The 16,964-nt window shown below is 31.8% G+C and overlaps 1 protein-coding gene across 4 annotated transcripts in view; it reads right to left on the bottom strand.

The window, feature by feature from the left end:
- The window catches only part of BRD10 (bromodomain containing 10), an 82,804-nt gene that overhangs the window by 19,551 nt on the left and 46,289 nt on the right, over positions 1–16,964 (bottom strand). For 3 of the 4 annotated variants that reach the window (XM_019727147.2, XM_019727148.2, XM_074330454.1), the window contains 2 exons: positions 12,006–12,085; positions 4,157–4,246 (listed from right to left, as the gene is read on the bottom strand). In XM_019727147.2, the coding sequence (XP_019582706.2) occupies positions 4,157–4,246; positions 12,006–12,085 (170 nt within the window). The remainder of the gene's footprint in view (positions 1–4,156; positions 4,247–12,005; positions 12,086–16,964) is intronic. The other variant, XM_019727149.2, reaches the window with a different exon arrangement.

Genomic DNA, 16,964 nt, shown 5'->3' with positions numbered 1-16,964 from the left:
CTTAATTGCTAAAAGATGTATTAGAAAAGATATTGCGTGTAGCTGGAAGGGCTCCCACGCAGAAGGACCTTGAAGATGGGCCACCCCACCCAGCCACCACCCTGCACACCCCTCCCCAGAAAGGCAGGTCAGACTGGGCTCAGTCCCCACACTCTATGTGATGACTTCTGTGAAATTTTGCTGTAGCGATGACATTGTTTTCAGGATTTCCAAAAAAAAGAAAGAAAAGATATGCTTATATTTCTATTTCAGTTTATCTATATTGGTAACACTATCATTTACCATTATATAATCCAGACAAAGTGTCTTTTCTTATAAATATTAGTAACATCTTTTTTCTTCCAAATTGTTCACTTTTCCTTATACTCATTCTCTATACAGATCTTTTGTTATTAAAGAAAAAAAGATGGAAACCTCTTTGAAAATATAAACTATGATATAAAACATAAGGAAATAAAGCAGATGTAAGAAAAAAAGGATCACATGAAAAACTCAAAATATACCCACTTCTGTAAAAGCTTGGCAAAATCTTCCAATTTTAATTATAAAATAACAATGTATAATAAATTGCAAATTAACAGGATCAAATTTATGAATATCTTAGCTTTATATTTCTGAAAAACTAATATATTTCCTAGATTAAATAGGATATTTTCCAATAATTAAGCAAAATGTAAATTCTTTCTCTAGACTACCACAAAAATAAAAATAAAATGCTATAATTTCTCCTTTAGCTTACTAAAGAATCCTATGATCTAAATAATAATGAGAAAGGTAAAATTAAAGGACTTTGTCAAACTACATCCCTCTATTTATCTCAACCAAATGTCTCACTTTAAACAAATCTCAGTTAGATAATATTAGGTATAGCACCGTAGGATCTAAAGGATGTTAAGCATTTTTTGAAAAAGCCCCTAAATGAAGTAATGGGATCAAGTGAACTGGAGCAAACTCAAGCAAATTAAAGCATTTTTCTCTCACCCCATTATTAACCATAAATAGAATTAGTTGTCTTGCAAGAATGAGTAAACAATCTACATTTTAAAAGACTGTAAATCTTCCAATACAAGAGCAGATCAATGGCAGAGGCTCTAAGTGGTTAAGGAAGCTTTTTTAAAGGAATATTGACATAGGTGAGGAAATGAGATAATTCTTCTTTGTTGCTTTGGTAGGAAAAACTATTTGGAAAGGCCCTGCAGAGAAGAAGTCCCCTACAGCAACCAGGTATTTATATGAATCCATGTTAAATTCTTCCTCACATATATAATTTCTATCTTTAGTAATCACATTTATGACAACCAAATGTTTATATAAAATATACCCTTTGTTATTGGAGCCATGACTGTAAATCTGAAAGTTAATAATCAATAAGACAATTGTTTTGACTCTAAATACTAGTTTAGTTTTGACAGTGATATTCCTATTAAAATCAATATTAATACTTCATTTGTCTGACACTAGTGAAGGAAGCCTACAAGGCAAGAGATCAGTCAAAATGGCTATCATTTTCACCAAGTTCATGCATTTCATTTCTAAGAAAGGCTCCCAGTTCCTTACCATGAACTCAATTCTAATAAATATGGTTACTTGCTTTGTTATCCATAGTATATATCAACTAAGGCAAGTACATGGACACACACAAGAAATGACAAGCTGACAATGAAGAAAGAAGCAGAACAAAAGCAAAAATACAAACAAAAACCTTCAAAATATATAGCATATTTTGGTGAATGTTTAGAGTTACTCATAGCAATAGATGTTTAGGGCATCGGTACAATTATGGATACCATAATGATCCTTGAGTCATCAAGAAAGGGTTAAATTGTGTCCAATATAACACAAGGAGACAGGGAAGTTTTTCATTAAATGATTAAAAGAGCTTTAGTACTAATTTCAGTTATGTAGAAAATTCAGTTATGTGGAACACCTTACTCCTGAATGATGCCAGACAAATAAACTAGTATTCAACATTAACATAAACATTCAATAAAGTTAATTCCTGTAACTAACATGGATCACACTCAGTATTAGCTTTTGTTAAAAATAAGGAATTATACTGAGATGCAAACTTTTACTGTCTATTTCCTTTATCTTGTGTGGCCATTTCATTGGTTGGGATAAGCTGTTCATAAAAACAACCTTTTAGGCAGTTTAAATTAAAGGGAAATACCTCATATGTTGATAATCTCAATAAGCTTATCCCCATTAAGTGCAATTCCAAGACTTTCTATTTCTTGAAGAGAAGAAATCATATTTTAAAACTGATACACAAATATCAGGAGTAATGGACAAGTTTAAAATTTAGATATAGAAAATTGAATCAATTAAACCCTACATATACCTTAAACTTTTCTGATAAACATGCCCCCAAGCACTAGAATATTAAGTATTTATAATTTGTTTTCTTTTAGTCCTCTTCTATTTGTTCCTGTGAAGGAAGGCAATATGCTTATACCTCATACTACATGGAAGTGAGGTGGCTGGCTTTCCAGAAAAACTCTAGGATGTTTGCAGAAGTCTTTTTCTCTTAAAATACATACCATAAGTACATAAATCAATTATGCTTAAAACTATCCACTAAAAACAAATCCCTAATTTATAATATGGAAACAAATTTAGATTCCATACATTGTTTAACTGTAGTATAAAAAACAATTAGCAAATTTATTTAACAGAATTCTGTTTAGAGTCATGAAGAATGGACAATGTACTAAAAATAAACAACTTTTGCAAAATGCTAGGAATAACACCCTGATTAAAAGATTATTCCTTCCTATTAAAGAACAGCAGTCCTTTATGAGTATGTGATATCAAATATATTAAAAAAACTTTTGGCTGAGGATAAAATAGTCTATTATAAAGATGTTCGTGAAATATGTTACAGAGGTAAATTTTAAAACAACACTTGGTGTTCCACATCAAGAGATAATCCATATACCAAATATGTGTGTGTGCACGGGCGTGTGTATTTATATTTACACACACACACACATATACACACGAAAGAGTAAGAGTCTAATAAGGGTCTAAACCATTTTAATGGAAATATTTCTAAAACATACAGTTGTCTGCGTTCTCAGATTGTATACTGAACATAATGTTTTCTTGTTAATTGATGGCTATCATGAACATTATTCTCTCTCTCAGATTATAGCAATATTCTCACAGGTATCACATGAGAGACTTCTGAAATGTTTAAAGTTGTTTTACCTCATATCAAAATAACCTCAGAAGGTTGTACTTTTATGGTACTTCAATCTCCTCCCTTCATAGTGCTACTAGTCTTTTCTAAACAGCATATAAAATGACTACTACAAATCTGCTGATACAAAGCTTGCTGTATCACTAACCTTATTTTATACATAATTCTAGATTAACAAACAGATTCTGAACAAAGATCTAAAAGTGGCTTCAGGACATTCTTAAGGCATAAAACAAAGGGATTTTTTTAAAATGATAATTTTCTTCAATGCTTTATTGGTGTGTAATTGTGTTTCAAATCTATGATGTAACTGAACTATAAATGTTAGTTAAATGGGTATTACTGATATAATAAATAACATAATTGAGTGTTTTACCAAGTGTTGAGTGAATAAATACAATACCCTTATACTCTATTCTCTCAAGAACAACAAAAAAAATGAAGGTAAAGATTGTGAATCAATTATTTAGACTATATAGTGAAAGTTAAAAAAAGACCTTCAGCTGACAAAGGTTCTTAAAAAAGACATTGTTAGACATATATCAAAAACATCTGGGGCAAGATTAAACAATTTACATCTGTTATTTATGTCACAGCTAATTAAAATTTTGTTACTAAGCAATAAAATTCCATTAAAAGCACATAATTATTAAGAATATTTGCAAGGTAAGCATTACCCCAAAAAACTACCAGTCAGAAAACAACCAACCAGTATGTTGGGAAATACCTGATATAAACCAGGCAAACAAAATTAATTTACTTGCTCCAGCACCATTTTTGTCTATTAAAAATGAAAACTAGACCACACAGGAGAAATAAAAGAAATAATGTTTCTATTGTTCATTGCAAATTTTTATGTTATCCAGGAGAACAAGATAAAAAAGGCTTTAGAAAAAAGCAGGAATAAATTTTAATGCTGACAATAACAGATAGAACTTTTGGATCAACACCTACCGATTTTTTTCTACTGTTTTCCAGATCTTTGAGTTCATTCTCGATTTTTGTGATTAATTCCCTGAGTTCATCAAGATTAGTGCAAATAAGCTAAAATAAAACACAAAAACACAGCTTGATAACACATAATATAAAACACCCAAAATGTGGTAACAGAAGTTGTTTTAACACACACTGAATTCACAATTATTTGTCTTTGTAATAGTTAAAAGTAAAGAAAGCTCCGCAGTTTGTATTTTAAAAAGTATTTACTTGTTATGATGTATGAACTTCAGGCTTAGTATAAAAATAGCTGAAATTTCAACATTGGTGGTTTCATCCCATATCCCCACCTCTCAGTTTGCTTTATAATCTAGGTACTTTCTTAACATTCTTAACTTTCATCCCAGAATGACAAAGATCTGGAAACTCACCCTAGATTTCACAGGTTACTGAATCACCTTGTAAGAAATGCTTCAAGCAGTCTCATAGTAGGTGAATAAATGCACCCGTGGAGAACTGTCATTATACTTTGCTTTGGTTTGCTAACTATACAATTAAACAAACTGTATTATTGCTGTTGGGATTGCTAATAAAGAAGGAGTTCAACTACATGTGATATATGCAAAGAAGTAAATGAAATTAAGCAAATGATCTTAATATTAATATGATTCTTAATATGATCTTAGCAGTCTTGAGTAAGAAGACCATTTGCACAAACAGCATCTATTTCGTTTCATAATTGTGTGGCTCATTTTATTTCACTGCTGAATTACTAAAGTTTTAAACAATGAAGTGTCAGCAGCAACAACAAAAATATTAGTAACTACATTTCAGTTCTTATAAAATTATACTAAATTTTTCCAATTAGCTCAATATATTTAACTTTTACACTAAAGTAATTTAAGCTCATATTTTAAAATAAAACATGTTTACAACAAAATTGCAACCACATATAGAAGTTTTAGATTAATGAAAGTCTTGTTGTAATGTTTATACTGTGTGATAATTAAAAATATATACTATACTTATAAAGCTATTAATTCACCACTACTTTTTATCAGTCATGTTTGTTACATTCATTAATTTATGTGTAAGGGTATTATTTTCCTAAAGGGCATACTTTCTTTTAAAAGAAAACTAACAAAACAACAAAGGAAAGAGTAGGTTAAAACAAGATCATTCCCAGAGATTACTGAGTGACAAAACTGGGAGACTAGGAGCCCCTTACACTTCCTTTATTATTAGGTTGAACTATATGAAATTGCCTTCAATCTACAAAAATGGCAATATGGTTCAACCTAACAGACTAAGGAAAATTTATCATAGATCTTATAAATTGTAATTAGCATTAACCATTATTATTAGAAATATTTACATAACTTCAAACTTACAGAACTGACAAAGCAGGAAAGATGTATTTAAATAATCCAAATTAAACAATTTCAGAGGAGAAAACAGTACACAATGATGTAGTAGGACAGTGCAACTGATACTTATTACAAACTACACATTCCCAAATCTAGAGTTAGGGAAGAAATGCTGCCAGTCAAGCAGTGGAGTGGCCAACTATGTAAATGCCTCTAGAACTAAATAATGTCTTTAACTTCTATTTATAAAGCCTAAGAACAATGTTGGCCTTGCACCAGGTGTTTAGTAAGTACTCAGTGGGAACTGAACTTCCCATTGTATAATCTGCTATTATGACCACCATGTCAAATTTGTCCCCGAGCTTGCAGATGATTACACCCTTTTTCACTGAACTTGGTGTACTAGTTAATATCACAGCAAAGATTTTTCATTTGCACACAAGGCAAAGCTCAGAGGAATTTTCACTTGCATCTAAGCTATCTCATTATACAAGGAACGAAGCATATTTTGCATGCAGTTTTTAGAAACTTACAGTAACAATGAAAACATATACCCTTACAACTAAACACACCCTTAAAAAGTTCAGATCTAATTAGCAATTAGTCATGAGGTCAACACATATTTGTATTCCATTTAAAGGAATAGATAACACAGTTCTGAAGTCAAAGCATGAATGATTTCCACTGCCTAAGAGCTATATAAAATAACACTTTCAAGTGGCTTACCTAGTTATTAAATTGTTATAAATTGGTGCTTCTCAAACTTTAGTTTAATGTGCATAAGAATCACGTGGGAATCTAGTTAAAATGTGGTTTTTGATTTACTACGTCTGAGTTGGGACCTCAAATTCTGCAATTCTAACACGTTAAGTTCCCAGGTATGGTCTGCAGATCACACTTTTGAGCAGTAAGGTACTGAATGATTGAGAATTACAAACATGCATGCCTACTGAAACCTTCTGGTACTATGGAGCTCATAAGTACGAAAATTCAAAAAGATTAATTTCCAAATAGGAAATGGAATATTGAATTAAATGCACAACGATAAGACAAATGTTCCTTAAAATAAATGACATGAGTTTTAAACATAAATTTTGTTGAATTTGAGGGTCAAATATTTTTAGCAATACTTACTTTTACGTTATCTTAAAATGATTTAGTATCTACATAACAATTTACACTCTTTATATATACCTCTCTCTATATATATTTGTTATAACCTAATATACCCAAAACAGAGTCGAGTTAAGCTATTAGAAAACTCTTGTATAGGAACATAATTCTAATTTTGCTACTAACATTGAAAGAAAAAATAATTTGATTTATGTCAATTCTGTCATATACACCATCTATTCCTTCTCTTTTAGAAAGTAAGGCATACATGTGTCTTTTAAACTCAACTTCAAATGGTACTTTTAAAAATAGAATCAACCCAGTAAGTAAAGTTAACCTTAAAAAGACAACAGATGCAGTTTTTTGAACCAAGCAAAACACCTTATTAAAATCTCCTTCTCATTACATTGAATCTGAAAAACATATCCGAGACACAGGGCCTCCAGGGGTGAAAAGGAAAGCTCCACAGCAGCTCAGATTACAGTTGGGTCACACTGCTAACATTCATGAGAGGAGGTTTCCATCACAGTGAAGAGTTTACAAGAGTTTTATCCCCCAGGAAGAACTTCTTTATGACAGTCACTCTCTCTCCTCAAGTTCACCTTTCATGCGATGCAACCCATGACAGAGCCACAAAATTATAAATCTTAGGGCTGAGAGGGACCAAAAATAATGTAATTTGGTCCAAACGTTGGCCTAGGCCAAAAAGGTGTATCTCCAATTCATATATAGGCGAATTAAAACTGACAGAGGTCAAGTAACCTAAGATGACACACTGGTACAGAAAACTATAGAACCTAGATTCATCCTCCTCCTATGTCATATTCTTTAAGGGGTCTTTCTAAATAAAACAAAACAAAAAAAATCTAACAATTGAACATGGATTATAGCTTTAGGATTTAATTTATACCTAACCTTTCACTTCTGTCAAATGGTACATATTAAAAGGCCCTCTCTACAACTCAAGAAGCAAAAATGTACGTATGCAGTGGGGGAGGGGAAGTCCTGCAGATATCAAAAGAACTTCATGACCACATCTCAGAAAAATTACAAAATAAATCATTCCTTACTTTATTACTACTTCAAGCTAGAAATTATGCCCTTTGGGCATATACTCAATAGGTGTGAAAGGTACTTATTTTATTCTACAAAGGACATAGGAAGCATACAAAAATAAAATATAGTAAATTAGATTAAAAAGCAAAGGGAAAACAATGCAGAAATGTAAAAATGAACCAGTCCAAATGAAATGGATCATATTCACTACCATTCTAATAAAACAATCCTACAATTTATTATAAAAATTGTAAGCAAAACACTAAATGCCTGGTATAAATTCACAATTTATATTGTATTTAAACTAAAATTATATTAACATCTGTTAAAATTATGAGAAGAAAATTCCTTCTCACTTCTTATGATCACCATAGCGTCAATAATGAATACTTCAAAACCTGCAAATAAGGATACCAATGTGTGACGTGAAAAATAAGTCTGATTAACAAGTTAAAATATTTTTATTACTACATGATTCAATAACAGACCTTTCTCTTAACGCACTATATTTAAAAATTAAAAGAATTTTAAGGGGGAAGTAAAAATCCACAGTTGTTAAAAGTGAAACAAGCTGAAGTTGAAAATACTTCTTTTAAGAGGTGGCAATTCAAAATATTAATGTAATCAAAAGGTCCTTAACACAGTGAAGCAGTTAAATTCTAATTTTAATTTTGGTCCCAATTTGTTACACTGAGAGCAGTATTGTATTTCATATCCCTTAGTTTCTCCACTGCTTAAATGGAGGAACATTTATTTTTTTAGAGGTCTATTAAGGATTAGTGAGCTTATGCTTACATTTGAAAACACTACTACTACATAAGTCTTAGCAGCTGGATTCTGGATTTCCTCTGCAAAGCAGCCTTTAGAATAAATGACACATATAGAACAGGAGCAACTATGTATTACATGAAAGATTTTGGTTACCGATGAAATGGTAACTAAGGATCTTAAATTATTTAAAAAAATACTGAAACTTGACACTCTAAGTTTTTAAAATACTTTCTATGACTTTGTTACAACTGTGTACAAAAAGAATTCATGTAATATTAGGTTTCTCTAATATTAAATTTAAATAAAAGGCTTTTTGGTAAAAATTAACTTTATTAAGAAAATTGATATTCACTTCTCAAACAGTCTTTATTACAAAACTGATAAAATTAAAAACTAATTGAGTAAATTTAACAAAGTCATAAGTAACTGGTAAATATGATGTGAAAGCTTAAATCACCAAATATGCTAAATACTAAAAACAAAAATATTTCCTAATTTTTTGCAACTATTGCTAACTAAAAACATCTGACAAGTTCCCCTACAGGACAACTGTATAACTCACCATAACACTAGAGTGGGGCTAAGCATAAGTTTTTCCCTCTGATTAAATATAATGATGCAAATACTATTACTTGGTTTTTCACTTTTCAAATTCTTGTAGGATTAATCATGGGATTTCATGATTTATGAAATCTGACCAAATCCAAGATTTATTCAAGGTCTTAAGTAGCTGGAAGAAGTGGTAAAGGTCAATTAATTCATACTCTTAAGACCATTCTTAATTGATTTTCCTACTCGTAACACAGTATTTTTTTTGTCTGAAGCATCTGGCATGCTTTTTGAAAAAATAAATAATGCAAATAAATAAAATAGTCAGCTCTATCATTTAATCTTAACAACCCTTTGAGGTAGGTACTGTTATTACTTGATTGTATAGATGAGGAATTGAAAGCACAAAGAGGTTAAGTAACTTACCTAAGGTTACAGAGTTAGAGGTAAAGTTGCCATTCAAACCCAAATAGCCTGGTTCCAGAATCCATATCCTTAACCATTATGCAGATTACTGGTACCCACCCAAACCCACTGAATCAAGGATGAATCCAAGGAATTTTCATTTTTAATAAAGGTATTAGATTACTTTTATACTGCCCAAAGTTTGAGAACCGCTGACATAACTTAGGAAAAACTGACACAGATAAGGTTAGGCCTTTTATATTACACACAAAAATATAAATCCAATCTACCATGTGAATACCTACAGTGTATACTTTAAATAGGGGTGGGATGATCATTTTCTGAAAGTGAGGTAATAGATATTAGATGTGTATATAAATAAACCTGGATTCTTTCTTAAGCAAATAGGCAGACAAGTTTGATTTCTAGCTTAGGTGAGGTCAAAACAGGATTCATTTTAATTCATTAGGACTTAAAAAAACAAAAAAACTTCACAATTTAATCCCTGAATTTTTCTATCTAAGCACGTTTTACTGTTCATTTAAAGATGACCAGCCCTTTGGCAAATAGGTCAGGTTTTGCAATAGGGATCTAATATCTATCCACCAACAGTTTCATTATTTTAAGCAATAGGTATTTTAGAATGAATACTATGAAGAAAATCTTCTGGCTAAACATTTCTATGAAGTATTTTTATGTTTAATATTAGAAATGTGATACTTAAAACAACTTGGATAAAATAATTTGCAGAATCTGAGGGTGCTCAATGTCATAATGTTACAGCTTTTGCGAAGGAAATAAATTCACTTCTGTATTACATAATAATCAGTCTTCTTACAAGTGGGGAACTTGAAAATAATTCAAGAAATAAACTCTACATAAACTTATTTTGAGAGTCAAAACTGTAAGTTTTGCATGTAATAACAAAGTTTACTAGTGACTAATACTACCTCCTATTCTTTGCTTATTTGAAACAAATGACCTATTTCCTAGGAGATAGCTGTCATTTTCTTTATGAATAATACCATGGTATTCAGTGTAAACTATGCATAAGAACCACTGTTCTCATAAGTCTATTTCCTACCCCTAGCCAAACACACACACACACACACACACACACACACACACACACACACATATCGAAACCAAAGTTTTATGAAACAATATTACTCTTACAATATTTGACACATTCTTATAATTTCTTTTCTATTTTAACTTTATTAGCTTAAAAAAATGCTGGTCATACAATCCAATAAATTTATTTCATGCCTCACTAATAAATACCATCTGCTTATTTTAAAACATTGTCTATGGCACTTATTACATATAGAAGTCCATACATATGAAAGGATACAAATATCAACATCGAACCATATCTGTTCTGAGATAAATAGTCCCAGGAGAGATTAAGAGATTGAGGGAAAAAATGAGAGAAATAATAAAGGCTAGCATGACATCAGTGAAAAATGACAATATACTATTATAACATTAAATAACATGTACAAGCAATGGTACAAAGGCCTCCAAGTAAATAGTAAATACACATTTTTTACTGACTATGCTGAAAACAACGTTACTTTATATGAAAAAAATGTAGAAATGTTTGTAAATCATCCTAAGAATGTCATTAAAAATACTCCATTTTAAAATACTAAGGGAAAAATATTAAACTTTTACAAATTAGTAACTTACTTAAAAACTCTTCCAAAAATCGAACTTTTTACTGAAAAATAGACATGTCTACAGTTTTGGATATATGTAAATGTCAAACTCACATTACATATTATCAATATTTTCATAGTTATTGCTCCTTTATTTTCTATTTTCTTCTTTACTTGAATTGAGACAAACAAATTCATTTTAACATCACTTTTGTTTTTTGGCAATTAAGTATTAAGTTATAAAAGGTTTGAAAATGGACTGGAAACACTAATACAAAGGAATTTTTAAAGAAAGAATCATTTGTTGAAGAAAACGTATCTTTTATAAAATAAAAAATAAAAATATTTAATTAGGGTGAGATTCTCTGCTTATTCTAATACCAGCTTCAAACAAAAAACTTCACATAATCATATGGTAGTCATGTAATTATTTTTTCCTTTCTGCAGAAATGTTTAAAGGCCATTCAACTAACCTTTACTTAATAGTCTCTCTAAAGTTCATATATAGCTAAGAGTTAAAAGTTTTGTTTTTCAAAGTAACAAGTCTACCATTTCTACAGTGCTGAAACAAAAGAAAATGGAATACCTAGGCAATATTACACCATGTACATACTGTGATTTATTCTTGGAAGACTTTTGTTTACACATTTATTTTTATATATATTTCTATTAAACTATTTCTACAAAACAGTATAGTATATAAAAAACCACAGAGATTTTTGACTATCAAGAGACAAACATAGACGTAAAAAATTTTGAAATCCTAGCAGATTAACTCATAAATACTAGCTGTATCTGCACTTGTAGGGAAAAAAGTCATAGTTGGAAACATTTCATTGAAAGTATGTGTGCTACAGTGGAATTTAGCCAAGCTCTAGAAGAACCATATAAACATTGAAACAAAAGTTAAACTAAAAAATGTTGAGACAAAATTGAAACACTTACCTGAAATTCTGGTACAGTAGGTGTCTTTATGACAGTTTTCCTCTTCTTTGTGACTGCTTTTTTAGATATGGATTTTTTTCCTTTTAAGATTAAAAGAGAAAAGCTTCATAATGCTGTTGCTAGCACTTCATTAACAAAAACCAAATTACATAGAACCTTGAAAGTTAAATTATAACTAACAGACGGATCCTAGTGAGTCAAATAAAAATGATGAATCAAAACAAGCCCTAGTAAAAGCAAACATTAAACTATAACTACCTGTAACAGACATATTAACAAACATTGTTTTCCTTATATATGAACCAAACTATTACAATCTCCACAGTGCACAGTATCAGACTTTATTACAACAAGATTTGCCAAAAAAGTCACATTACTACTACTCAGTTAAAATCTAATTCACAACTTAAAATGAGGTTATATAAGGAAAAACCTTACCTTTAACAATAACTTTGGTAGTCAGGAACTTGCACAGAACTATACTCTGAAGACTATGGCTTTTAGCCAACCCAATGTGAAAATCCTCTCAGTAGAGCTCAGGAAACAAGGTTTTTCTGTCTCTTAGCTCTGCACTCACCTAACTGTTCTTCAAGGGCTGCCTTAAGTATTCAATAACCAATTTTAAAACAAGGTAAACATCTCCCTTTAAAGTGCACCTAATCATTTGTGCAATCAGAAATCACTGGGAAAAACAAACCTACATTCTTAAAAGAACTCCAAGTCATAGCACAGATTAAAGTGTATCACTCTGTGTATTAAACTTGACAAAAGATATATATATATATATATATATATATATAAACTTATTTTTAGTAAGGATCATGTTAAAGTAAATATGTTTTTTCCCATTTGCAATGAGCAAAATCAATTAATAAACTGGTTGTTAATTATTCAACAAACACAACATACATGGCACTGTACAATTTATGGGGACAACAAAGAATTATAAAATGGAAATCCTGTCTTCCAGGAGCCTACAATCTATGCAAGGAAATAAAAAATTAATTGGAAATACTTAAAAGTTAATTTTAGTTCACAATCATTTGAAGGCTAAAATCAATTTAAACGTACTTTGCTTTACATACACCACTATTGCTCCTTTATAAACATTTTCCTATACAGATAAGATCTTACATGAAAACAGTCAATCTGATCACAAGATTTTATTTAAGTTGTAGGCACAATTCCAGTTTACAAAATAATTGTGTTTTATTCTGTATTTCTTTTTAAATATATCACAGAACTGTAATTCAGTTTACTAACTTTTGACTCAATGAAAAGCACACACTATACTTGACTACTGCAAATTTTGAGTTGCTGAGGTTCTCATGGGTTTTACCGTCTTGTTCTAATAAGTATAACCTGCTGTCATTTGACATTGTTTTTAATTAAATTAAAACAACCTAATACATATATTTTTCTCATCACTGTTATTTGCTTCTGTGCTTACACGGTACATATACCAAAACTAACTCCTATAAGAATAAGTGGGTGGGCTGCTTAAAACAATCAATATTCAGGGAAAAGTGATTCAACTCTTGGTATCCCTATAACACAGCTAGTAAAATTAATTTCTAAACTGGGTACAATAGGCACCTCTTGGAGGATGCAGGAATCTGAACACCAGGATGTCTTTTCTCTACACACTACTTTCACAATTTTTTAAAGTTCATGGGAAAAGATTTAATGACCTTACTGATCGAAAAGCTGGGAAGGCCATCAAGACAGCAATTTGAAGGAAATGAAATCCTTCCTTAATCTCATCTCCTTGATGCCCAACACCCGAGCACTGCTCTAATTAGCTTTTTTTTAATCATGTTACTTTTTTTTTTTAAGATTTTTTTTTTTTTTTTTTAATTATTATTGGGGAAGGGGAACAGGACTTTATTGGGGAACAGTGTGTACTTTCAGGACTTTTTTCCAAGTCAAGTTGTTGTCATTTCAATCTTAGTTGTGGAGGGTGCCATTCAGCTTCAAGTTGTTGTCCTTTCAGTCTTAGTTGTGGAGGGCACAGCTCAGCTCCAGGTCCAGTTGCCGTTGCTAGTTGCAGGGGGCACAGCCCACCATCCCTTGTGGGAGTCGAACCGGCAACCTTGTGGTTGAGAGGATGCACTGCAAGCAACTGAGCCATCCGGGAGGCAGCTCAGCTCAAGGTGCTGTGTTCAATCTTAGTTGCAGGGGGCAGAGCCCACCATCCCTTGCGGGACTCGAGGAATTGAACTGGCAACCTTGTGGTTGGGAGCCCACTGGCCCATGTGGGAATCGAACTGGCAGCCTTCAGATTTAGGAGCATGGAGCTCTAACCGCCTGAGCCACCGGGCCGGCCCTCTAATTAGCTTTTTAAAAATTATTTGATTTTATATTTATTTATATGCACAATAGCGGTCGCTCTTGATATTTCCAATGAATTTCATATTGTTGTCACATAGGCACTAAACTCAGGTACTAAATTCTCAGTTTATTGTAGCAGCCACTATATTTGAATGGATTAAGAAGCTGAGGTGGTAGTCACTGGGCATTTTCTTTCACCATGTCATTAGGATACTTAAATGTTATTTAGCAACTGGAGGTAATACTGTATAGTGGTTTTAAGTTTGAGTTTTGGAACTTAGCTACCTGGGTTTGAATACCAATTACAATCACCTACCAGCTAGCTGTAAGACCTTGAAAAAACTGCTTTATTTCCTTATGCAGTTTCTTCATCTGTAAAACAGGGATAACTCTACTTTGTGAGAATTAAATGAGTAAAACCTGTAAAGAGCTGAGACTACTGGTAGGCACATGGTTTAGGGATCAGTAAATGTTAGTTATTATTATCTGCCTTAGCTAAGAGTCTAAATAAAATATTTAATCTTCTTCAAATTTTTTTATTAATTTACGCCTTCATCTTAATTCTTCTTGCTCATATGTCCTCTGTACTACCTCTACTTTGTACACATCAATTAATACAATACTTACCATACATTATTATAATGATCTGTTTGTTTCTCTTACTAAATTGTGGATGATTGATGACAGAAATCACATTATTCATTTTGTATTCATAGCATTTAGCATACAGTAAGTTATGAGAAATGATCCTTAAATATAAGAATCCTACTTTTCATCAGAATCCTACTTTTCACCAGTCTGGGGATAGGAAAAGGGAGGCAGGTTTACTATTGAGACCATTTACTATCCATCCGAGACCATTTTATAAAGGAAAACATTGACAATGATTTTAAACAATTTACAGTTTACCAGAGTTTCACAACATGACCTCGGTGTGGCAGTAAGAAAACATTTATTGAGAGCCTACTGTATATCAGACACTTAATAAAGTGATTTTATAAATTATCTGATTAATTCTCAAAACAACCCTCCAAGGTAGGCAATTCTCCATTTTAATGTGGGATTACTAAAGATCAAAAAGATTATTTAATTTACTCGTTACACTGTAAGTAAGCATCACAGACAGGGATTCTAATGCCAAAGTCCAAGCTTTTTCCCTTATGCAATTCTAACTTCTCAAAAATCATGTATTGATTCCTACAACGTGCCAAGCACCATGTTAGAATATGCTTTGCTATTCCACTTAATCTTTGTAATGATACAGCAAGGTAGGCATTACCTCATTTTTCACAGAGAAAGAAACTGGCTATAAACAGGTAAAAAAATCGATGGAGGACTTATAGCTAACATGCACTGGAGCATGTATTTGTACTAGATCTGTCTCACTTCAAAGCTGTGCTCTTTTTATGGTAAAATACTGCATTCTTTCAAACTTTCTGCAGGGATGTAATCTGTTCTGACTGATTTCAGAGCATTCCTTTTTATTAGGGTTAGAAGATTTGCATATTCAGTATTAATCTCTTTAGTCTATATACTCATAAAAACAATTTGAATACAAAATTTCCTGTATTCTTCAATAAAAATCATCTCTTCCTTTTTACTGAATATTTACTTTTAAAATGGAGCATGGGATACTACAAAACCACACAGCTTTTATCTGGTAATCTGTTTTTGTTCCAGGGAGATACATACAGGACAAGCTACACACTGCCCCCCAATGGGCTTCCGCAGTGCTAAGTCACCTGCTCCCATAAAAGAGAATGTAATTCTCAGAGCGAGGATTGTGAAATCAGAGGTCAGTTTAAAACATACACAGAATTTCAACTTAATTCTTGAGCTTAAAACACACACATGGGCAATAAATTGAGTGTCAACTTGTACCTAGAATATGGATAAGGAAAACTTAATATGGCCTAGTAATTAATGTTACAAGTGCAGCCTAATGAAGCTTTTTAGAACTACGCTTAGAACAGCTCTAAAAAAGAAAGCTCAACTTGAGAAAGAAAAATATAACTAAAAATATACTTCACACTATAACTTAGGCACAAAACTCTATTCTTCTAGAATGTGAAGATACACCTCTTACTAGAAAAATGAAGCTGATCTTATAAATTATCATCCCCAATCCAACTCCTCTTTCCTCATCTTTCTCTCTTCCTTCACAGGGCTGCCCTCCCTCCCGATCTTCACTCCTGGCCCCTTGGACTATTCAGAGACTTCCACTTCAATGTCCTCCTCGATTTATTTGGCCCTCCCATGTTTAAGAATTATCCCGACACATTCACTTCCCTCTCAGTGTTTTCGTTTTAGGACTCATAAGTGAATGGACAATAAGACATTAATCATTATTAAAAGTAAAAAACCCAAGGGCATTTGTATTACTAAATAGTAAATCTGGGAAGTACCCAGAATGTGAAGCCACTACTGGAGTCTAAACTTGACTTTTATTTACTAAATGCGCATATCTTGAACTAACATTTATATTCTATAGGAATTTCTGGAATGTTCTATCTTTAAATAAACAAGTTGGTCTTAACAAAACAGTTGATTTTCCTTCCTCTGAACGAATTTCGCATCATACTGGCCATTTTTTAACCGTATCATATAATTCAATAACTGTTGAATACA

Source organism: Rhinolophus sinicus, linkage group LG04, assembly GCF_036562045.2.
Source record: "Rhinolophus sinicus isolate RSC01 linkage group LG04, ASM3656204v1, whole genome shotgun sequence".
Lineage (NCBI taxonomy): Eukaryota > Metazoa > Chordata > Mammalia > Chiroptera > Rhinolophidae > Rhinolophus > Rhinolophus sinicus.
The sequence above is the reverse complement of the archived record's forward strand: the minus strand, read 5'-3'. Positions and strand labels throughout refer to the sequence as shown.